At 41.2% G+C, this 26,229-nt stretch overlaps 1 protein-coding gene across 2 annotated transcripts in view; it reads right to left on the bottom strand.

Annotated features, from left to right (window-relative positions):
* Positions 1-26,229, bottom strand: part of LOC143041741 (methylosome protein WDR77-like) — a 105,346-nt gene that overhangs the window by 13,523 nt on the left and 65,594 nt on the right. For both annotated transcript variants that reach the window (XM_076213754.1, XM_076213753.1), the window contains exons 6-7: positions 18,772-18,944; positions 361-544 (exon numbers count right to left, since the gene is read on the bottom strand). In XM_076213754.1, the coding sequence (XP_076069869.1) occupies positions 361-544; positions 18,772-18,944 (357 nt within the window). The remainder of the gene's footprint in view (positions 1-360; positions 545-18,771; positions 18,945-26,229) is intronic.

Genomic DNA, 26,229 nt, shown 5'->3' with positions numbered 1-26,229 from the left:
AGAAGAGAAGAGATTTGATAGCTATTTACAGAATCATGAAAGGCATAGAAATTACTGATAGAGAGAATCTGATAAAATAGGATGATAGAAATACAAGAGGACACGGAAAGAAAATCAAGAAAGACAGCTATAGAAGAGATCTGAAAAAGAACAGCTTTCCTCACAGAGTAATAGACAGTTGGAACAAGTTAGATGAGAAAGTGGTGTGTGCAAAAACAATACATGAATTTAAAAATAGTTTAGATAAAATGAGATATGAAGATGGGACACCACGAGCATAGCTCCCCTTCTCGTAAAATACAACTAGGTAAATACACACACACACACACAAAAATATATATATATATATAAAAGACTTACTTGTGTGGACTAGCCGATAATCTGAACAGAGACCGATTGAAGAATTGTCCTGAAGCAATGCTGTGGGTGATGCTTCTGGTCTCTCGCAGAAATACTGATCCTGATTGGGTGCCTACAACGTATTGGCTGCCATCGCCAATGTAGGTAATGCATTCTGGCTTATCATTTATGTCCCTGTATATACCTGGAATTAAGTAGAGAAAAAAAGGTAAAAGGTGCAGATGGAGAGATGATAATGGAAGAGAAGGCAGTAAGAAGAAGATGGGCAGAGTATTTTAGGGAGTTGGTAAATGTGAAGGAGGATAGGGAGGGAAAGGTAGTTGCAGTGGGAAGCAGTAAGAAAACGATATTGATGAATGAGGCACATTGAGGAGAAATAAGGAAAACTGAGGTGAAAGCAGCTATTAAAATGATAAGAGCAGTTAAAAGCACCTGGGTTAGACTGGTGTCATGCAGTGTCAAAAAATGGTAGATACAGTGATTGTGGACTGGCTGGTGAGGTTGTTTAATGTTTGTCTAAAAGAGGGTAGAGTGCTGAAGGACAGGTGGAGTGCCTGTATAGTTCCATTTTACAAAGGAAAAGGGGTCAAGTGTGAGTATAACAGTTTCAGAGGGATCAGTTTGAGTGTAGCTGGGAAGGCTTATGGGACTTTTTGACAGAATATTAAGAAAGGAACAGAGGGATTGGTGTGGAACGGTGTGGGTTTAAGACAGGTAGGGGCTGTGTATATCAGATTTTTGTGGTAAGGCAGATATGTGAGCTTTAGGAAAAGGTAAGGATGTTTTTTGGGCCTTTATGGATTTAGAAAAGACTTATGACAGGGTAGACAAAAAGGCACTATGGGAGGTATCATAGATATATGGGATAGGAGGAAAGCTGTTAAGAGCAATCAAGAGTTTTTACAGGAGTAGTAGAGCCAGTGTTAGAATTAGAAGTGGTGAGAGTGAGTGGTTTGAGGTAAAGGTGGGACTTTCCCAGGAATGCGTTATGTCCCCATGGCTATCTAATGTGTACATGGATGGGATAGTGCAAGAGGTAAATGCAAGGGCAATGGACCAGGGATTGGAGATGGTTAAATGAAATGGAGAAAAGTGGGAGATAAGCCACCAGTTGCGGTTGGCTGATCACACTGTGATTGTAGCAGGATCAGAGGAGGGATTAAGGAAGTTAGTGATGGAGTTTGGGAAGGTGTGCAAAAGAAGATAGTTGAAGATAAATGTGGGTAAAAGTAAGGTGATGAGATGCAGGAGAGAGGATGACAGAAATTGGAAGTGAGTATTAAGGGAAAGAGGCTGGTGGAAGTGGATAGCTTTAGATACTTGGGTGCTAATATGGCAGGAAAGGGAGGAGTAGAAGTGGAGGTAGAATGTAGGTTGAGAGAAGCAAATAATGCCTTGCGTAATTAAAAAGTGTAATGAGAAATAGACATTTGGGAATGGATGCTATGAGGAGACTATATGAGGGAGTGATTGTGCTGACAGCACTATATGGGGTAGAAACATGAACATAAGAGAGGAAGAGAGGAGTTTAAATGGGTTTGAGATGAAAGGCCTGAGAAGTATGGTGGGGGTTACTAGGTTCGGCAGAGTGAGAAACAAGGTGAGGAGAAGAGTAGGAGTAGAAAGGGAGTTGGGAGATGGGATTGATGAAAAGAATATTGGGATGGTTTGGGCACATGGAAAGAATGAGTAATGAAAAATTAGTAAAAGAGGTGTGGAAGGCAGAGGTGGAGGGAGTGAACATGAGGGGGCAACCAAGGATGAGATGGATGAGGCAAATGGGGCATTGGGAAAGAGGGGAATGTCTGTTGAGGAAGGAAGATAGAAGACAGAAGATAGAGGTGAGTGGAGAATGGCTGTGTATGGATGATGCTGTGATGCATGGGAGTGGGTGGGGGTGAGGGAGTATGTGTGAATAATATTTTGATGCAGCCCGAAGGAATTTCTCCCCATCTCTTTTTCTGCATGAGGGGACAGAGGGGAGGGGGGTTGCCGATTAAATGGGAGTGAAGTATGTGGGGATGAAATGGGTGGGAGTGGATTTATGGCTTTGACTACCTCTCTTGTATGGGGGTAAAAGCCATTGGTATATGTATGTATGGATATACCTGGAGAGAATTATAGAAGTCTCATAAAGCTTAAACTGATTTAAGTAGAAATTGGTCATATATCTATATACCAAATGCTTCTTTCCCCTTATAAGGAAAGTAGCCAGCCAAGCCATGCACCCACCCCTACCCATCCCATCCCCCATTTGTTTCCCTTTCATCTTAGCTGGCAAATACACGAGAAACTGACATGGTCCAAAGGTATTTTTTCTTGTCTGCTTTGAATATTTCTTGAGTGGATGTTGGGAGAGGGGTTGCCAAGTAATGAAAAAATGGAAGTAAACCAGCTTCAGCTGTCTCGCCCTATTGTGGAGGTGTTGGTTTTGCTAAACTGCCTCTGACTTAAGCAATGTAGCAGGGTACAGGGATGACCCTTTATCCATGAGGAGTTAGGATGGAAGGGATTTTTTTTTCTTTTTTATTGGGTGTGGTATATGTATGGTGGTTATTTACCTAATTGTATACAGGAAGGGAGCTATGCTCGTAATGACTTGTCATTGTATCTTTCAGCATCACGTTTGTTCTTAAATTCTTGAATAGTATTTGCTTTAATTTGACTATTCCTCACATAAGTCCAGAGATTACTCCACTACCTCCACCCTAACATACACACATTATGAAGATGGCCCCAACACTATCAAAAATATCATTTGAAGATTGTCAAAACTAGAACTACCGACTATGGAACAAAGAAGAGAAAGAGATGACTTGTTGACCATCTACAGAATTATAGAAGGTGAAGTCTTTGACAGAGACGACTTACTACATTGAGATAAGAAAAACAGGGGGATATGGAAAGAAACTTAAAAAAGGACAGTTATAGAAAAAACAGCTTCCCCACAGTGGTGGATGTATGGAAAATACTAGATGAAACAATAGTGTGTGCAAAAACAATACAAGAATTTAAGTACAAATTAGATATGGCAAGATACAGGCAGGACACCACAAGCATAGCTCCCCTTCCTGTAAGATACAACTAGGTAAGTACACACACACCCAAAACAACTGTAATCCATAAAGTGAGGTGTCTTAGCAAGGGAAAGGAGACATCCTATTCCACGGGTGGGCATTCTTTTTAACCATTCTGGTATGATGACACCTATGTGGGTGGTATGAGTCGCAAGTGTTGGGTTGTCATACATTTGGCAGTTGGTGCTGAGGCATGAGTTGGTGATACCAATTCATGGATGTATGCATATGCATATATATATATATATATATTTTTTAACTTTTTTTGTGGATACCTCCCTTGTTCGGGGGAAAGAGCCTTTGGTATATGCATGTAACGTTTTTTTCATGTACAGAAAGATATGAATGATCATATGGACATTCTTCATCATGCCCCACCCTCATTTTATGAACTATTCATTTTTGTATGTAGGAGAGAGTTTACTATGAACAGGCTTGATTGCATTTTCTGTGGTTTGTCAACCACAACTGATGAAAGAGAACAAGAAAACTGCCTATGTCTCTTCCTTTACAACAGAAAAAGTGTGTGTGTATTTACCTAGTTGTATCTTGCGGGAGGAGAGCTGTGCTTGTAGTGATCCACTGCTGTATCTATCCGCATCCAGTTTTTTCTTAAAGTCATGTAATGTATAGTTTTAACACTGTTTCCTCTTTCAGTTTGTTCCAGATATCTATTACTCTGTGTGGAAAGCTATTCTTTTTCAGATCTCTTCTGTAACTGTCCTTCTTAAGTTTCTTCCTGTGTCCTCCTGTAGCTCTTATGTCCCATTTTAAAGTAGGTCATCCCTATCAAGAATTTCCATCCCTTTCAGTATTCTGTAAATGGTTATCAAATCACCTCTTTCTCTTTGTTGTTCTAGGGTTGGTAAATTTAGTTTGTCCAATCTTTGTTTGTATGTCAAATTGCAAATTGTTGGTGCCATCTTTGTCATTGCTCTTTTAATTCTTTCTAGTTTATGTTTTTTTTTGGTACTAGATGTCCAGTGATGCTGCGTATTCCAATTTTGGTCTTATCAGTGTAACTAGTATTTTCTTTACCATCTCTTCATCCATGTAGTCAAAGGCCACATTCATTGATCTTAATAAGTTAAAAGTTTCTCTGACTAATTTGTTGACATGTTTGTCTGGTGTCATGTCATTTGAGATAGTTACTCCTAGGCCCCTTTCTGCATTTACTTTAGTTTTTACTTTGTACCAATTTTATATTGAACCGAGATTCTATTTTTGCTTTTTCTAAATTCCATTATACTGCATTTCTTAATGTTAAAATTCACTTCACTCTTTTGACTCCATTTCCAGACTTTGTCCAGGTCTTCTTGAAAAGATTTGCAATCTTCCTCTGTATTCATTCTCTTTAACCCCTTCCATACGGTGCTGCACAAGTAGGCGTCATGGGGAGCGAGTGTATTCGCGAGGCTGCCATATCGGCGTCTTGATTATATTTATTGTAGTCGCCCCTCCATAATGACATTCTTTCTAATTCTTTTGTAATCGCATTTTCTATGGTTATCAAAATTCACGGGTGAAGAGAGAACGATCGATATAAGCGGTGACTATATTTTATGATGCGAGTATTATTACGACACGTCGTACGGCTGGCATTGGCTGCTGCCACCGAGATCTAAGTCCATGACGCCTACGTGTGCGGCACCGTATGGAAGGGGTTAATAGTTCCACATCATCTGCAAAGAAGATCATATAACATTCCACACCTTCATCCACATTACTTATATAAATAGCAAACATTATCGGAGCCAATAGAGCATTGGGGGACTCCGCGTATATCTTCCCAATTTGAATTCTTGTCTCTAAGTACCACCCTCATTTTTCTTCCGTTCAAGAAATCTTTCATAAATCCCAATAATTTTCCTTGTATTCCACCTATTGTTTCAATTTTTCTTAGCTTTTTGTGTGGTACTTTGTCAAATGCCTTTTGTAAGTCCAAGAAGGCACAATCTGCCCATCTCTTTCTTGTATTATTTCTATTAATCTTGAGTAAAAGCATATTAAGTTTGTAGTACATGATCTTCCACTTCTAAATCCAAATTGTTGTTTTGTATATTGTTCTCTTCCAAATGTTTAATCCATTTATTTTTAATAACTTTTTTGCATATTTTTGCAATTTTGCTTGTAAGGGATACCAGACAATAATTTGTTGGATTTTTTTTTGTCTCCTCCTTCATATATTGGTACAATATTTACATTTTTCCAATCCTGTGGTACCTTTCCTTCTTTGAGTGAGAAGTCAATTATCTTGTGTATTTTGTCTAAGTTATCTATACATTCTTTCAATATCCAGTTCGCTATTCCATCGGTCCCATATGACTTTCTGACATGAAGATTCTTTATTTGGTCCCTTTTTCCTTCTGTGTCACCGTTATTTCTTTCATTGCAGAGGATCTTTCTCGCTGTCCTTCATCTCAAATTTGTGGGCTTTCAATTGTAAATACAGACCTAAAATGCCTGGTCATTACTTCAGCCATTTCTACATCTTCTGTATATTCTTTGTTTCCTTTGCACATTTTCATTATTTCATGTTTGTCTTTTAGTTTTGTCATTTACATATCTGTAAAATAGTTTAGGCTGGTCTTTGCATTAGTCTATTATATCTTTTTCGTAGTTTATTTTTTCCTCTACGTATATCTACATATTCATTTCTCAGTTTGATATATATTTGCCATTTGTTAATTTTTTTTCCCATCTTTAGGCTTTGTCTCTTCTATCTTTAGCATCACTACACTTCTTGTTATACCAACACTTTATGTAAACCCTTTTTTGTTTCTTTCTAGGTACATATTTATCTGTTCCCTCCTTGTATTTTTCCTTAAGTATGTATAATTTCTCTTCCATCTTTGTTTCATTATCTGAAAATATTTCCCAGTTAGCGTTTAGAATTTTTTTTTCTAAGTTTTACAAAGTCAGTTTTGTTGTACATTAATCTCCCTTCTCTGTGTTTCTCATTTCTTCTCACTTCATTTTGTTCCACGAGTTCAAACTCTATCATTATGTGGTCACTCTTCCCCATTGGTGTCTTATAATTCATTTTGTCCACAATATCAGGCTCAGAAGTGAATATCAAATCTAGTCTTGATGGTTCTTCCTAATTTCTATATACAGTGTTTTCCTTGACCCATTGAGTCAATGTATAATCAATGGTCAAATCCAGTAGAATGTTGCCCCAGAATTCCTCTCCACCTTTTATTGTCAATTCTTCCCAATTTATTTCCTTTGCATTAAAGTCACCCATAATTATGTTTCCTCCATTTATCAGTATCTTGGATAATTCATTCTTTGTGTCTTCCAGTAATTCTGAGTGATCGCTATCAGACCAAGCCTTTGTTTTTGGGGGCACATATACTACCATAAACTTTCTCCTTTCCTACTGCTATTTAACTTTGTGATAATTTCTTTGCCTTTCTGTCGTCTTTATCACATTTAGCCCTTTCTAAGGGTACAAAGAAAAGAAAAGAGAAGTAAAGCACAAGGTAAAGGAGGCAAAGAGGAGAGCAGATGTGAAATGGGGTAAGAGTATGACAGAAAATTTTGAAAGCAATAAAAAGATGTTTTGGAAAGAAATTAAGAGAGGAAGAGGAGGCAAATCAAGTAGAGGAGAAAAGGTAAAAGGTGCAGATGGAGAGATGATAATGGAGAAGGCAGTAAGGGGAAGATGGGCAGAGTTGCTAAATGTGAAGGAGGATAGGGAGGGAAAGATAGATGCAGTAGGAAATGCTAAGAAAATTACTGTGATGAGTGAGGAAAATGGAGGAGAAATAAGGAAGGATGAAGTGAAGGCAGTGTTTAAGATGATGAAAGTAGGTAAGGCACCTGGTCTGGATGGATGCAATGCAGAATGTCTAAAAAACTTAGGTACAATGATGGTGGACTGGCTGGTGAGGTTATCTAATGTTTGCTGGAGAGAGGGTAGAATGCCGGAGGACTGGAGGAGTGCCTGTATAGTTTCGCTTTACAAGAGAAAAGGGGACAAGTGTTAGTGTAATAGTTTCAGAGGGATTAGCTTGTTAACCTCTTCAGTACTGTTCAAAATCTCGCGGGCAGCATTAGCTGCCAGATATACGATGTGTCGTAATAATACTCGCATCATAAAATATAGTTGTAAGGACAGGAATTTTGAAGGGATATTATTTTTGGAATTTCGTTTTATTTATCTATTTATTTATTTGAGTGTTGATTTGAGAGACTGGGTATTATGGACGTCGTAACGGTTTTACTCAACCAAGAAGCAAAGTAGAAAATAGAGCCTTAATAGACCATGAATTTATTCTATTCTATGTCTGCCTATCAAGATGTGTTGGCAAAGAGCCTTACTATAATCATTGAAGAACATACAATAGGAGATAGCTACAAATATATTTCAGCTGATTTTGGTTAAACTGAGTTTCGACGCGACATTAGAATGTTCTCGAACATAGCGGGGGCGCCGTAGCTCCGCCCACCCGTGACGTCACTAAACGTTCGGACAGAGGCGTAAGCTAAGGCCATTAATTTTAAGAGTAATAGGAAAAATTCCCAACTTTCAGTTCAGGATTCCACTAGAGAAATAGTTTAGGGAGAGATTGTAGCAGCTAGGGGCTCTGTTGAGAAGCGAAATGAAGTTTTACGAAATAATACAACAGGGAGGTTAGTAGTTTACCCATAGATACGAACACATAGCCGTCTCGTTCTCTTTGTGCGCAGCTAAAATTTTAATCTGATGCCAAAAATGATTCCGATAACAGGTATGAACACGTTCTGTAAGATTAATGAAAACAAATGTCAATATGTGAGTTAAATGATATAGTGCAGATATAGTAGGTAGATAGTTATTATTATTATTAAGTTTTGAATCTGATGCCAAAAATGATTCCGATAACAGATATGGAAAAAGGGGTTTAAGGGAGTGTACTTCACAAACACTTTGCGTATATACATTAGCTATGAGAGTGTAATCCTTAGAGTACAATTCCGTCTGTGATCGTTCTCTAATAAGAATACGGGGTTGAAGGTAGACACAGTGCTTGAAGGTAGACACAATATTATAAGTAGACTTATACAGTGACCGGAAGGTTGGAGCGTAAATAACTACGTTTTTCCACGTGCCTGTGACCTTACTTATGATGCCCATAAGAAAGAAAAAACTGTGTTATTAAATGTCTCGCATACCCATATATTTTTCATATTGTAAGGATCAATAGATTAGTTGGAGAAAACCACAATATACTTTTGTATTTCCTTACTATATTTTTGCTTCAGTGTAATAATTAACACATAGCAGACCTTCGCTTATTTTCTTTTACTACCCCCACTTGGGCATAGGCCTTTTCGCTACCCAGAACCAACCCCGAACGACCTGAGGAAAGGGGACGGAGTCAGACGTGAATAACAAGGAGCAGTTTCCATTTATGGTCAGATATATCCATATAGACGATTGGGTGGTGGCAGCGTATACCTTGATTTTTTTTATTTCCCAAATCGTTATTATGTGGGTATCTCTGATCACTCCCATTGGAGGTGCTCTTGGTTAAACACTAAATCAATCGACGGCACCACATTATTGGTGGCCGAGCGGTGGGATTTACGCTATTAACCAACCTGAAGCTCACTTATCGGTGTGTCGACTTAGACAAAGCTTGTGTACCCTGTGGATTGGCAGTACAGTAATCAGAGACAGAATAGATCCTCGGCAGTCACTAAGAGTATAGAAATAGCGGATGTGATTGTGTGGGGAAGTGACGTGTTAAGGTGTATAGCTTTGATGGAACTACACATAATTAAAGGCAGTCAGGTAAAAATGAACAATAAAACGGAATGGGAATCCAATTCGGGAGAGGAAGAAGAGACGAGAACGAGGATGGAAGATAGACCTGAATGGGAATCTAACCCAGGAGGAGGCAAAGAAACAGGTGCTACAAATGAACAGAGAGTCAGTGGAGAGCTATTAGAGATAATAGGTACGTTGAGGAACGTAATAGACATACAGGCACAGAATGCCCAATGCACACCCAAAACCCCAATAAAGGAGGAAAAACCAAGGATACTCGCAGACCCAAACGGCATTCCCATACTAAAGTTGGAAGAGTTACGGGGACTTGATGCCATAGCCAAGTTCCAATTGTTCATTGAGTTGGTGGAGCGATGTAGCGACGATGACCAGGAAAGAATCCTGATTGCAAAGAGTAGGGCCAGCCCGGAATTAGCCGTAGTCATATACAACAATCAAAAGAGGGGAACCATCCACTCATGGGAGTCTTTTAAGACGGGGCTACAGAAGGAATTCGGCATCGAAGTTAACCTAGATCGAGCATGGCAGGACTTAGAGAACATGAGATATGACTGGATAGAGTCACCAGAAACATTCATACATAAGTTTAAGTACCATCATGCAGTACTCGAGACGAGAATCCCAAGTGAAAGCTTACCAAACCGGGACCAGACCATCAAAAGGAAGCTGTGGAATGGGTTACCCACAGGATCAAAGGAAAGGATTGAGGGATTCTTAAATGATGGGTACCCACTTAATCACTTCCTAAATAGATTAGAGAACGAGAGGCAGTTCTTGATGATTCAAAGGGACTCGCCGGTGAACGTGTTACATGCCAAGGAGAGGAAAAACAGCTGTACCCGAGGTGATGTCGATGTCGATGAACTCATGTATAGGATCCGCAAACTAGAGGTTCAGTTAGAGCAGGAGAAGGGGAGGAATGCACAAGAAGGTAGCGACCGTCTCAGATACTGTCAGTACTGTCAAACAGCCTCCCATTGGTTAAAAGACTGTTGGAGGAAACCACCCCCTGGCCATTGTTTTGATTGTGGAAAGCTAAGTTGCAGGAGGGGAGACCCGAATTGCCCAGCCTCGATGAAGAGCCAATACCGCTCAAACTCCAAAGGTTCAAAATGACTGGATAACAGAAAATCAACCCCGGTGATCACTACAGAAGTAGGGGGCCAGCAACTAAGGGCATTAGTAGACACAGGGAGTGATCACACATTGGTGTCGGAGAAAGCATCTAAGATGATTGAAGGAGAACTCAACTTGCGGAGGAATCCTCCAAGATTACAAGGGGTCACAGGGAACCCGCTTAGGATAATTGGAATGATAAAAACAAAGGTTAATGTGGGTAATACAAAGGTAGTTACACAATGGATTCCTATAGTACCAGACTCATACCTAGCTACTGACATACTATTGGGATGTGATATCTTGAATCAAGCAGATTATCATTGGAACGCCAGGAAGAGAACTCTATGCTGGGGTAAGGTATCGTATCCATTTAACACCGTCAAGAGTCAACGGGGGGAGGTCCGACAGGTACGAGAGAGCCCCATTACGCTAAATGGAAATCCGAAGCATCACTTACAAGTAGGTTTGGAGGCTCCAGTATTCTTAGAGCCATATCAGACTAGATTTATAACAGTCCCAGTGAGAGAAAAACCGGGCACATGTCTTATAGTGTATCCCCAAGCAAGTTACAGCCATAACGGTCACCCATATTTAGTAGATGTTAGCGAAGGGAGTTCAATATACGTACCACTGGTTAACAATTCTAAGAAAAGGCTGAAGTACCAGAAAGGGACTATAATAGGTTCATATGAGCTGACTAGGAACATACCCCCTCTTAGAATTAATGTGACCAGGGAAATACACAATGATCTACTACCTAATTATGAGTCAGCAAAGTTAGAAGGTACTAGGGTAGAGAAGTTGGAAGAGAAAATAAGGGAACAAAACTGGGACCATCTTACTAACAGGGAGCAGAGAGAGCTGAACGAACTGATCCTAGAGCACGAACGGCTATTTATACTGGGAAGCGATGATCTGGGGTTAATTGAAGGTCCACCCGCTCATATACAGGTAAATAACCCTCAGCCCAGTAGAGCTCCTATATACCGTTATCCTGAACAGGCAAAGACAATTATCTCAGATATGCTAACGGATATGGAGGAAAAGGGGATTATTGAGAAATCAACGGCAGCCTGGTTATCTCCAATAGTCCTGGTGAACAAACCCGATGGCAGCAAAAGGATGTGCCTGGACTATAGGCGTGTGAATGAAAAACTGACAGCAGATGTCTACCCTTTGCCAAGACTAGATGAATTAGTAGAACAAGCCAGTGGTCATGAATATTATGTAACATTAGATATGAAGGATGCGTACTTCCAAGTCATGTTAGACAAGGAAAGCAGAGACCTCACTACCTTCAGTGATGGTGTATCATTATATAGATTTAGAAGATTGCCTTTCGGACTGAATTGTGCTCCTGCTATATTTTCGAGGCGCATGACTGAGGTATTGAAGCCCCTGTTACGGAAAGGTTGGGTCAGGAATTATCTGGATGACCTTATTCTATGGGCACCCACCTTCACAGAACTAGTGAAACGACTAGGTGAATTATTCTCAGTACTGGAACAAAATGGAGTCAAATTAAATTTAAGCAAATGTCTCTTCGGACTAAAACAGGTTACATTTCTAGGACATGTAGTATCAGCAAAAGGTAGTAAGCCATTACCGAAAAACGTGGATGCCATACTAATGATGAAAGCACCAAAGAATGTAAAGGAAGTGAGGAGATTCCTAGGGATGTGTGGATTTTATAGGAAGTACATACCAGATTTCGCAAAAATCGCGGTACCACTCACTAATCTTACAAAGTCAGATTCTGAATATGTATGGAACAGCAATCGCCAGGAGGCATTTGAGCACCTGAAGGAGAAGCTAACCAGTGCACCCATACTAGCGAAAGTACGGAATGACCAATCATTCCTACTAACTACTGATGCCAGCAACACACACGTGGGGGCAGTACTGAGCCAAGTGCAGCCAGAAGGAGGCATTAAACCCATAGGATATTTCTCAAAGAAGTTAAACCCATGCGAAACGCGGTACGCAATTACAGATAAGGAGGCACTTGCAATAGTGCTAGCTTGCAGAAACTTTCACCATCACTTATGGGGGACGAAGTTCACCATTATAACAGATCACCAGCCCCTAACCAGTGTATTCAAAAGAAAGACCAAGTCTCCACGCATGAATAGGTGGATCCTAGAGATGAGAGAATACCAGTATGAGATCCAGTATGTAAAAGGGAAAGAAAACGTTGTAGCCGACCAACTGTCAAGGCCAGTTAGAATGATCACGAGAGTACCAGAAGCCACTTGGCTGGGATACGATAGTCCCACTTTCAAGGATAAACAGAGAGAGAGTTCCACATGGTTAGAGTTAGCCAGCTACTTAGAAGGAGGCACATTACCAAGTAGACGCTTAAGGAAGACGACCCTAGATCAGTTTGCATTGATAGACGACATCTTATATTATGCTAGAGAGAAATCAGATGGAAGCGTTCACTACGCACTCATAATCCCTCACAATTTGATTCAGGAAGCAATAAAACATGCACATGAGTTAACAGGTCATTTAGGGCAAAAGAAAACAATTAAACAAGCCGAGGAGCTGTTCTATTGGCCAAATTTAAAGGTAGATGTATGTAATTTTGTAAAGAAATGCATTACTTGTCAGAGGTTCAAGGGTACACAAGGGTTGTCACAGCAATACAAAGAGGTTCCCCCTGCTACAAAGGCAATGGAGAGAATAGGCATAGACCTAACGGATATGGTATCCGGGTCGCAGGGATATAGGTATATTTTGACCATAATCGATCACTACAGTAGGTTCGTTAGGTTTTTCCCATTGAGAACAAAACACCACCAACACATACTACACTCCCTAACCCAGTTCTTCGCAGATTACGGCACCCCAGAGAGCATCATAACAGATAATGGAGCAGAATTCACCAACACGGCTTACAAGAAGTTGTGTGGAGAACAGCAAATCACCCTGCTCTACACTACCCCATACCATCCCCAAGCGAATGGAATGGTGGAGCGGATGCATCGAACATTGAAGAGCATCCTGGCAACTCTCTGCCAGGGCCACCCGAACCAATGGCCGGGTCTACTGCAGGCCTGTCAGAGGAAGATGAATGGAGCCACACACACCTCCACTGGACATACTCCCTACTTCGCCTTCTTCGGAAGACATCCACCCAGATTAGCCGGACACAGACTCCCCGGTGTGGATGGAACGGAAGATGAAGCAGAGATCGCTCATCGAATCATCCGAGAGACCCACCACAAGATGACAACGGAGTACCAGAATGTGGCTAACCGCAGGAGAGGCGAGCAAAAAGTGGAAGTGGGAGCTTTAGTATGGATCCGGAAAGAAACTACGATGCCGGGTACCTGCCGCAAGCTGAATCCCAAGTGGGAAGGACCCTATACAGTGGTAGAGGTGGTAGCAGGACATAGTGTATATGGACTAAGAAATCCCTTCACAGGAAAGGAGACAAGGAGAGCTGCTGCTCAAGTGAAACCTTACTTTGGTTCCGAAGAGTGGTTGGTGGAGCCTGTTGCAAAAGAGTTCCACCCAGACCCGGAAGTGGAAATACTACCACCAAGGATGCGTCGTGCACCAAGACGGCTCATCGAGGAATGCTGAAGAAATCAACTGGAGCAACCCGACCAGTTGGTCCCATATCTAGTGATTTAAGGTGCTAAGATGTCAGTAGTTAACTGCAATAGGAAATGTAGGGATCATATCGTGCCAGTATATGTCCAAAGAAAAACGAATGCTCGTGCAAATTAATGCAAAGATGCCTCAATGTTCCTATATATTGGACCATAAAAGCTTAAATGTAACCCACCTATACTTTTATACATGTGTAAGGTTGAGATGTCCTAGGATTAAGGATGCATATATTTCATATGTTGTAAAAGGAAATTTCAGCAACAGCCAGGTGAAGGAACTAAATGTCAACTTAGGGGGGGGGGATAAAGAAGTCAATATTAGCCTAGGAGAGGGACTACAAACGATGGTTAGCGAGCACTTTCATTCGGAGTAGTATTGGAAAATGGGGAAATTCTTTAGCTCGAGTTGGGATCATGAACCCAACTCAATTCACAATTGCCCGCTTGACAGGGGTGTAGGACTTCAGGACCTGGTGGACAATCGCCGATTGCCCAGAGGTGAGCCCACAGAAGGGGAAGTAGTGTGCCACCCATGGGGCGAATCCACAAGAGAGAGTCGTGGCTTAGCTCGGTCGTAGCGGCTATGCATGTCCAGTCAAGTAGTATGTAAGAGGTCAATTGGGGAATCCAGCCAATACGAAGACTGATGGAAAAGTCCACGGAGACATCCACAGTAAATTGGTGTACCCCCGGGTCACCTGAGATTCGTACACCTACGAGTGTGCTGAGGAGAGAGTGCCTCGTCAAGCTATCAAAAGGATAATCGCTCTCTGATGCAGGATGGATTTTTTTTTCTTTTGCAGAGGGATTTGGACCACACCAAATAGAATCCTTCACGTGATGTTGCGGAATTTTTCTTACGGGGGGGCGTAGAGCCATGTAAGGACAGGAATTTTGAAGGGATATTATTTTTGGAATTTCGTTTTATTTATCTATTTATTTATTTGAGTGTTGATTTGAGAGACTGGGTATTATGGACGTCGTAACGGTTTTACTCAACCAAGAAGCAAAGTAGAAAATAGAGCCTTAATAGACCATGAATTTATTCTATTCTATGTCTGCCTATCAAGATGTGTTGGCAAAGAGCCTTACTATAATCATTGAAGAAGAACATACAATAGGAGATAGCTACAAATATATTTCAGCTGATTTTGGTTAAACTGAGTTTCGACGCGACATTAGAATGTTCTCGAACATAGCGGGGGCGCCGTAGCTCCGCCCACCCGTGACGTCACTAAACGTTCGGACAGAGGCGTAAGCTAAGGCCATTAATTTTAAGAGTAATAGGAAAAATTCCCAACTTTCAGTTCAGGATTCCACTAGAGAAATAGTTTAGGGAGAGATTGTAGCAGCTAGGGGCTCTGTTGAGAAGCGAAATGAAGTTTTACGAAATAATACAACAGGGAGGTTAGTAGTTTACCCATAGATACGAACACATAGCCGTCTCGTTCTCTTTGTGCGCAGCTAAAATTTTAATCTGATGCCAAAAATGATTCCGATAACAGGTATGAACACGTTCTGTAAGATTAATGAAAACAAATGTCAATATGTGAGTTAAATGATATAGTGCAGATATAGTAGGTAGATAGTTATTATTATTATTAAGTTTTGAATCTGATGCCAAAAATGATTCCGATAACAGATATGGAAAAAGGGGTTTAAGGGAGTGTACTTCACAAACACTTTGCGTATATACATTAGCTATGAGAGTGTAATCCTTAGAGTACAATTCCGTCTGTGATCGTTCTCTAATAAGAATACGGGGTTGAAGGTAGACACAGTGCTTGAAGGGAGACACAATATTATAAGTAGACTTATACAGTGACCGGAAGGTTGGAGCGTAAATAACTACGTTTTTCCACGTGCCTGTGACCTTACTTATGATGCCCATAAGAAAGAAAAAACTGTGTTATTAAATGTCTCGCATACCCATATATTTTTCATATTGTAAGGATCAATAGATTAGTTGGAGAAAACCACAATATACTTTTGTATTTCCTTACTATATTTTTGCTTCAGTGTAATAATTAACACATAGCAGACCTTCGCTTATTTTCTTTTACTACCCCCACTTGGGCATAGGCCTTTTCGCTACCCAGAACCAACCCCGAACGACCTGAGGAAAGGGGACGGAGTCAGACGTGAATAACAAGGAGCAGTTTCCATTTATGGTCAGATATATCCATATAGACGATTGGGTGGTGGCAGCGTATACCTTGATTTTTTTTATTTCCCAAATCGTTATTATGTGGGTATCTCTGATCACTCCCATTGGAGGTGCTCTTGGTTAAACACTAAATCAATCGACGGCACCACATAGTCACCGCTTATATCGAACATTCTCTCTTTCACCCGTGAATTTTGATAACCATAGAAAATGTGATGAAGACAGTTTAGAGAGTATGAGAGAGAGCAGGGGCAACTACAATAAATATAATCAAGACACCGATATGGCAGCCTTGCGTATCCACTTGCTCCTCATGCCGCCTATGTATGCGGCACCGTATGGAAGGAATTAAGTGTAGCTGTGAAGGCTTATGGGCGAATCTGGATTAAGAGGATTAGGAGAGGAACAGAGGGAGTAATTGGTGAGGAACAGTGTGGATTTAGGATGGGTAGAGGTTGTGTAGATCAGATTTTTGTGGTAAGACAGATATGTGAGAAAACTATAAGAAAGGGGAGGGATGTTTTTTGGGCTTTTATGGATCTGGAAAAGGCTTATGATAGGATAGACAGAAAGGCACTGTGGGAGGTTTTGCGGATATATGGGACAGGAGGAAAGCTTTTAGGAGCTGTCAAGAGTTTTTACGTTTGTAGTAGAGCTTGTGACAGGATTAGAAATGGAGAGAGTGAGTGGTTCGAGGTAAAGGTGGGACTTCGTCAGGGATGTGTTATGTCGCCCTGGCTGTTCAACTTGTACATGGATGGGGTGGTGTGAGAGGTAAATGCAAGGGTGGTGGGTCAGGGATTGGAGATGGTTAAAGAAAATGGAGAAAAGTGGGAGGTGAGCCAGCTGTTGTTTGCGGACGACACTGCGCTTGTGGCAGGATCGGAGGAGGGATTGAGGAAGTTGGTGACAGAGTTTGGGAGAGTATGTGATAGAAAAAAGCTAAAGATAAATGTGGGTAAAAGTAAGGTGATGAAATGTACAAGGGGTGAAAGTGGCAGTAGTCTGGAAGTGAGCATTAAGGGAGAGTGACTGGAGGAAGTGGATAGTTTTAGATACTTGGGTGCAAATGTGGCAGGAAAAGGTGGAGTGAAGGTGGAGGTAGAATGTAGATTGAGAGAAGCAAGTAAATGCCTTGGTGGATTAAAGAGTGTAATGAGGAATAGACATTTGGGAATGGATGCTAAGAGGAGACTGTATGAAGGAGTGATTGTGCCAACAGCACTGTATGGGGCAGAAACATGGAACATATGAGAAGAAGAGAGGAGTTTGAATGTGTTTGAGATGAGGTGTCTGAGAAGTATGATGGGGGTTACTAGGCTAGATGGAGTGAGAAATGAGGAGGTGAGGAGGAGAACAGGGGTGGAAAAGGAGTTGGGAGATAGGGTTGATGAAAGAATATTAGGATGGTTTGGACACATGGAAAGAATGAGTGAAGAAAGAGGTATGGAAGGCAGATGTGGAGGGAGTGAACATGAGGGGACGTCCTAGGATGAGGTGGATGGATGGGGTGAAGGGGGCTTTGGGGAAGAGGGGAATGTCTGTTGAGGAAGGACGGGAGAGGACAGAAGACAGGGGTGAATGGAGAATGGTTGTATATGGATGATGTTGTGATTGCATGAGGTGGAATGGGCAGGGGGATGGGGGGGTGAGGTAGTATGACCGAAGGGATTTCTCCCCATCTTCTCCTTTTATGCAATGGGGGGACGGAGAGGGGGGGGTCGCTGATTTAATGAAGCGGCCTTGCTGTGGATGTGCTGTGTCTTGCGACACTGCTTCTGACCCAGGGCAGTGGACAAGGTGCAGGGATCTCGTCATCCAGGAGGTGCTCAGATAAGAGGGGGGAGGGGTGTGGAGTGTATCCAGGGATGGAATGGGTGGAAATGATTTTATGCCTTTCCCTTTTTGGCTACCTCCCTTGTAAGGGGGAAAAAGCCTTGGCATATGTATGTATGTATTTCTATGCCATATACATTACCTATACGTATACCGCTATGAAAATCTACGGGTGTTAGGGCGATATTTTCGATGACTGGACGTTTGGCATGACCAGACCACCCTTCCCCTCAATTAGTCTGGGCTTTCAAGGTTTGACTGTATATATGTATGTATATATATATATATATATATATATATATATATATATAAATAATATATATTATTATTATTATTATTGTTATTTTAACCCCTTCCATATGGTGCCGCATACGTAGGCGTCATGAGGAGCAAGTGGATACGCGAGGCTGCCATATCGGCATCTTGATTATATTTACTGTAGTTGCCCCTGCGTAATGACATACTCTCTAAACTGTCTTCATCACATTTTCTATGGTTATCAAAATTCACGGGTGAAAGAGAGAACGATCGCTATAAGCGGTGACTATATTTTATGATGCAAGTATTATTACGACACATCATACGTCTGGCAGGTAATGCTGCCCGCGAGATTTTGGCCCGTACTGAAGAGGTTAAGGTGAACTCTGGGTTTTGCATACTGGAAAAAAAGTTGAAAATGTGCAAGGTTTTGCACATGTGGCAAGGGTTGCCCATCCATCTTATTCTCTTTCTACCATGTAAAGATTGCACTTCATCGCTGTAATAACAACAATTATCAGGCTAATGCTGAGAAACAATTCACCATACACTTACAAGATGCTGGTTTTTCACATCGTAGATCCCACATGAGCACATTCCCATCACCACCTGAAGAAAGGAAGAGTGAGTCATCCTTGGGGTGGCCTGAAACACCTGTGATGATATCAGGATGTGCAGGACTAAACACTCGAGATACAGTCATTGTTTGACAGTCCCAGAGGCGAACGCTGAAAATACAGTAACCATATATATGTATGCATTGATGGAAGCCATGTCATCATTCTTTACTATCAAAAAATTATTTGAAACTCAAACAACATGAAATAAAATGCAAAATAACAATGTATTCCTGAGTTAAATGTCAGTGTGGGACTAGTGATGGTCCTAAAAGATGAACAGCTGAAAGAATCATCTCCATGTTGCTCATTTTCAAAACCTGTCAACCCCCTCACCTCAACCTTAAGGTATGGTACAGCCTTAAGGGTCTTCTGACTAGGCCTAAGATCTTGCTATATCAACTTCAACTTCACTTCCACCATACAAGAAGAACTGACAACAGGTGTCTGTTCTCCTTGGTGACAGATAAACAGCCCTACTTATACAAAACAGACAAAAGTCCAATTTCCTCCCAATGAGATCTAGAGGAGGGCCTGGTAGGTGTGTATGTGTGTTTAACTAGCTGTATCTTATGGGAAGGGAAGCTATGCTCATGGTGTCCTGTCTCTGTATCTCACCATATCTAATTTGCTCTTAAATTTTTGCATTGTTTTTACACACACTATTGCTTCATCTAGTATGTTCCAAATATTCTGAAGAGAAGAATAGACCTCTCAAAGTAAAACTTAATTCGCAGAGGATACATACATACATACAGTTGAGAACACACCTAACTGTGAGGGAATAGACAGACGGAAATCCCCCCCCCCCCCCGAAGGAAATAATTGTAACAAAGAAGGAAATCAGCGACCAAATAAAAAACCTTGATGTCAGAAAATCGCATGGTCTGGATGGAATTATAAAGTGGATACTGAAAGAATGCGTAGAAGAATTAACAGATAAAATACACACTATAATCACATGTTCGCTCAAAGAAGGAAGGGTACCACAACTCTGGAAAAATGCAAACATTGTACCAATATATAAAGGAGGAAACAAGGAAAATCCAACTAACTCCATATCAGTCTCCCTAACAACCACAGTACCTAAAATATGTGAAAAGTGATCAAAAGTAGATGGGTTAAACATACATACATATACCAAGGCTTTTCCCCCCTTACAAGGGAGGTAGCCAAAACGGAAAAGGCATAAAATCAATCCTACCCATTCCATCCCTGAATACACTCCACACCCCTCCACCCTCCCTCTCATCTTAGCACCTCCCGGATGACGGGTCATCCCTGCACCTTGTACATTGCCCTGGGTCAGAAGCAGTGTCACAAGACACAGCACATCCACAGCAAGGCCGCTTCATTAAATCGGCGACCCCCCCTCTCCGTCCCCCCATGCATAAAGGAGATGGGGAGAAATCCCTTCGGGCTGCGTCAAAAAAAGCTCACACATACTACCTCACCCCCCATTCCACCTCATGCATCGCAACATCATCCATATACAACCATTCTCCATTCACTCCTGTCTTCTGTCCTCTCCCGTCCTTCCTCAACAGACATTCCCCTCTTCCCCAAAGCCCCCTTCACCCCATACATCCACCTCATCCTAGGACGTCCCCTCATGTTCACTCACTCCACATCTCCCTTCCATACCTCTTTTACTAGTCTTTCTTCACTCATTCTTTCCATGTGTCCAAACCATCCTAATACTCTTTCATCAACCCTATCTCCCAACCCCCTTTCCACCCCTGTTCTCCTCCTCACCTCCTCATTGCTCACTCTATCAAGCCTAGTAACCCCCATCATACTTCTCAGACACCTCATCTCAAACACATTCAAACTCCTTCTCTCTTCTTCTCTTATGTTCCATGTTTCTGCCCCATACAGTGCTGTTGGCACAATCACTCCTTCATATAGTCTCCTCTTAGCATCCATTCCCAAATGTCTATTCCTCATTACACTCTTTAATCCACCAAGGCATTTACTCGCTTCTCTCAATCTACATTCTACCTCCACCTTCACTCCACCTTTTCCTGCCACATTTGCACCCAAGTATCTAAAACTATCCACTTCCTCCAGTCACTCTCCCTTAATGCTCACTTCCAGACTACTGCCACTTTCACCTCTTGTACATCTCATCACCATACTTTTACCCACATTTAGCTTTAGCTTTCTTCTATCACACACTCTCCCAAACTCTGTCACCAACTTCCTCAATCCCTCCTCCGATCCTGCCACAAGCGCAGTGTCGTCCGCAAACAACAGCTGGCTCACCTCCCACTTTTCTTCATTTTCTTTAACCATCTCCAATCCCTGACCCACCACCCTTGCATTTACCTCTCGCACTACCCCATCCATGTATAAGTTGAACAGCCAGGGCGACATAACATATCCTTGACGAAGTCCCACCTTTAACTCGAACCACTCACTCTCTCCATTTCTAATCCTGACACAAGCTCTACTACTCTCATAAAAACTCTTGACAGCTCCTAGAAGCTTTCCTTCTAACCTGTATATCCGCAAAACCTCCCACAGTGCCTTTCTGTCTACCCTATCATAAGCCTTTTCCAGGTCCATATAGGCCCAAAAAACATCCTTCCCCTTTCCTATAGCTTTCTCACATATCTGTCTTACCACAAAAATCTGATCTACACAACCTCTCCCCTTCCTAAATCCACACTGTTCCTCACCAATTACTCCCTCTGTTCCTCTCCTAATCCTCTCAATCAAGATCCTCCCATAAGCCTTCCCAACTACACTTAACAAGCTAATCCCTCTGAAACTACTACATTCACACTTGTCCCCTTTTCCCTTGTAAAGTGGAATTATACAGGCACTCTACCCTCTCTCCAGCAAACATTAAATAACCTCACCAGCCAGTCCACCATCACTGTACCTCCTTTTTTTTAGACATTCTGCATGGCACCTATCCAGACCAGGTGCCTTACCTGCTTTCATCATCTTAACAACTGCCTTCACTTCATCCTTACTTATTTCTCCTCCATTTTCCTCACTCATCACTCTCATTTTCTTAGCATTTCCCACTGCAGCTATCTTTCCCTCCCTATCCTCCTTCACATTTAGCAACTCCCTAAAATATTCTGCCCATCTTCCCCTCACTGCCCTCTCTTCCATCATCATCCCTCCATCTGCACCTTTTACCTTTTCTTCTCTACTTGATTCGTCTCCTCTTCCTCTCTTAATTTCTTTCCAAAACATCTTTTTATTACTTTCAAAATTTTCTGTCATACTCTTACCCCATTTCACATCTGCTCTCCTCTTTGCCTCCTTTACCTTTTGCTTTACTTCTCTTTTCTTTTCTTTGTACCTCTCATATGACTCCCTTGTCCTATTTTGTAACCAATCTGTGAAAGCTCGCTTCTTCTCTTCTACAACCTTCTTTGTTTCCTCATCCCACCATTCACTACCCTTTCTTCTATTTCCTCCTGTCCTTCTTGTTCCACACACCATCTTTGCACATTTTGTGACTCCCTCCTTGAACCATCCCCATTCCTCCTCCACACCTAGCTCTACTCTATCCTTCACTCCCTCCCACTACTCCTTCAGCTTCTTCTTGTACTCCTTCTCCTTTTCATTTAAAGTGTTCACTCTAAGCACCTCCCTACCTTTTGTCCCTTTCCTCTTCCTCCATCTATCCTCCACTCTCAACTTACCTTCCACCAAAAAATTATCTGATATTCCCCTACCCTCTCCCCTTAGCACATGTACATCCTTAACTCTTCCTATCATAATCCTATTTACCACTACATAGTCAATTAACGCTCTATCTACCACCCTTCCCTCCACTACCCTCTCCCATGTGTACTTATGCTTGACTTTCTTCCGAAACACTGTATTTGCTATCATCAACTCTCTTTCTAGACACATTTCCACCATCAATTCTCCACTACAATTCTTTCCTGGAACTCCACATTTCCCAACCACTTCATCAATTGGATCATTTCCTACCCTAGCATTAAGGTCTCCCAGTACTATTACATTGATATTTCTCCCTAAATCCTCTATGCACTCATTTAAATCTATCCAAAAAGCCTCCCTTTCTTCTACGCTCTTCTCACTGCCAGGTCCATATGCACATCTCCTTTCCCAGTTTCACCTTCATCCACATTATCCTTGAGGAAACCTCCTTCCACTCCACTACATGTTTACCTATCTCTTCACTTACTAGTATAGACACCCCTTCTCTCCCTCGCCCTCTCTTCACTCCTGATAACCTCCCACTTACACTCCCAAACTTACACTCGCCCTTCCCTTTCAGCTTAGTTTCACTCAAAGCCAACACATCCATCTTTCTTCTCACAAACATACTACTTATCTCTTCCCTTTTACTCTCATCTGTACCAAATCCACGCACATTAAAAGACCCAAACCTTAGGGTGCTGGTCGGAAAACTCCCAGACCCTCTTATACTAAACCCAAACCAATTTGGATTTATACAAGATCATGTACAACAAACCTGATCTGCTTCTACTTGAGGCTAATAGATATAATAGAAGAGAGGGATGGATGGGCAGACTGTGCCTATCTTGACCTACAAAAGGCATTTGACAAAGTACCACACAAGAAATTAATAAGAAAATTAGAATCAATAGGTGGCATCACAGGTAAATTATTAGAATGGATGAAAGACTTCCTGACTGGGAGAAAAATGAGGGTAGTAGTTAGAGACAAATATTCGAAATGGGAAGAAATGATGAGTGGTGTTCCACAAGGGTTGGTGCTGGCTCCAATTATGTTTGCCATATAATTAAACGACATGGATGAAGGTGTTGAATGTTATATGAATTTCTTCACAGATGACGCAAAAATATTGAAGAAAGTAAGAACTGAAGAGGACTGTGATTCATTACAATCAGACCTGGACAAAATCTGGAAATGGACTCAAAGTGGGAAGTGAACTTCAATATCAAGAAGTGTAGCATAATGAAGTTTGGAAAAAGTAAAAATAGAATTTCAAAAAATTATAAAATTGGTGAAGAAGAAATCAAAAAAGTGCACTCGGTAGGGACCTTGCAGTAATAATCAGCAAAGACATGACACTGGATAAACATATAAACAAAACAGTCAGAGAAACCTTCAACCTATTAAGGTCAATGAAAATGGCTTTTGATTACTTGGATGAAATGATTTAAAAAAAAAATTAGTTACATTGATTAGACCAAAACTGGAATACACAGCATCATTATGGACACCCAGTACTAAAAAGAATATGAGGAAACTAGAAAGAATACAGAGAGCAACAACAAAGTTGGCACCGGCTCTTTCCAAATTAACATACGAACAAAGATGATTGAAATTGGAACTACCAACACTGGAGCAGAGAAGAGAAAGAGGTGATCTACTGACTGTATTTAGAATCATGAAAGGAATGGAAATCCTTGATAGGAATGATTTACTAAAAAATGACAATGGAAAAACAAGAGGTCATGAAAAGAACTCAAAAAGGATAACTATAGAAGAGATCAGAAAAAGAATAGTTTTCCACACAGAGTACTGGATATCTGGAATGACTTAGATAAAGAAACTGTGTGTGCAAATACTATTCAAGAATTTAAAACAACTAGGTAAATACATATACCAAAGGCTTTTTCCCCCTTAAAAGGGAGGTAGCCAAAAAACAAAGGCATAAAAACCATTCCCACCCATTCCATTCCTTATACACTCCACTCCCCTCCACCCTCTACCCTCCCTCTTATCTTGGCACCTCCTGGATGATGGGTCATCCCTGCATCTTGTCCACTGCCCTGGAAAAGATGCCTTTGTTTTTTGGCTACCTCCCTTGTACATACATACATATACCAAGGCTTTTTCCCACTTACAAGGGAGGTAGCCAAAAAGGAAAAGGCACAAAATAATTCCCACCCATTCCATCCCTGAATACACTCCACACCCCGCCACTCTCCCTCTTATCTTAGCACCTCCTGGATGATGGGTCATCCCTGTACCTTGTCCACTGCCCTGGGTCAGAAGCAGTGTCACAAGACACAGCACATCCACAGCAAGGCCGCTTCATTAAATCGGTGACCCCCCCTCTCCATCCCCCCATTGCATAAAAGGAGAAGACGGGGAGAAATCCCTTCGGGCTGCGTCAAATTTTGCTCACACAAACTACTTCACCCCCCATCCCCGTCCATTCCACCTCGTGCATCACAAACATCCATATACAACCATTTTCCATTCACCCCTGTCTTCTGTCCTCTCCCGTCCTTCCCCAACATATTCCCCTCTTCCCCAAAACCCCCTTCACCCCATCCATCCACCTCATCCTAGGACGTCCCCTCATGTTCACTCCCTCCACATCTGCCTTCCATACCAAGGGGGAAAAAGCCTTTGGTATATGTATGCATTGTACATGTGATTTCCTGACATCGAGATTACTCAAGTGATTCATTATTTCTTTCCTTGATACTCAACATCTCTAAGTTGTATGTTCTCCCTTGTGAACACCGATTTAAAATGCTTGTTCATAATTTCTGTCATTTCTATTTCCTCTGTGTATTCAACTCCTCCTTGTCGTAGTTTCTCTAATTCTTGTTTGTTTTTCAGGTCATTGTTTATAAATCTATAAAATAGTTTTGGTTGATCTTTACATTTTTCTATATCTTTTCTATATTTTTTCTTTTCTTCTCTGCACACTTGCACATATTCATTTCTTTAACTAGTATATATTTTCCATTTTTCAGGTCTTTCGTCTTTCTTCCATTTTATCCAAGCATTATACCTTTTGTCTTATAACTCCCTGCATCTTTTGTTGTACCAACACTTTACATATCCTTTTGTTTTTGTCGTGGAACATACTTTTCCACTCCTTTATAATTTTTTGTCAAAATATTCCATTTCTCTTCCACTGTTGTTTCCTCCTTGTGTATCCTTTCCCAGTCTGCTTTTTTAAAGAATTCTCTTATTTTATCAAAATTTGTTTTTCCATATATTTTTCCTCATTTAGTTCCAGTTCAACCAATGTGTGGTCACTTTTACTTATTGGCGTCTTATATTCAATCTTGTCCACTATTTCAGTTTCTGATGTGATTATTAGGTCCAGTCTCAATGGTTCTTCCTCGTTTCTATACCTAGTATTCTCTTGTATTCATTGCATCATTGTATGTTCTATAATCATATCAAGTAGTAAATTTCCCCATAGGTCATCTCCACCCTTCACTGTCATCTCTTCCCAGCAGATTTCTTTACAATTAAAGTCACCCATTATAACTATTCTTCCTCCATCTTCCATTACCTTATTTAGTGTTACCCTTGTGTCTTCTTACATATTTTTGTGTTCTCTCTCTTCCCATGAAGCTGTCTTAGGAGGCATATAATTTACCACAAACTTCCTGCTTTTCCCATCCCTGTCCTCCACTTCCATCATAATCATCTCAACTCTATT

The sequence above is a fragment of the Oratosquilla oratoria genome, chromosome 32 (genome assembly GCF_046742065.1).
Source record: "Oratosquilla oratoria isolate Oo_2021 chromosome 32, ASM4674206v1, whole genome shotgun sequence".
In the NCBI taxonomy this organism is placed as follows: Eukaryota; Metazoa; Arthropoda; class Malacostraca; order Stomatopoda; family Squillidae; genus Oratosquilla; species Oratosquilla oratoria.
This window is presented reverse-complemented; position numbering and strand designations above follow the sequence as displayed.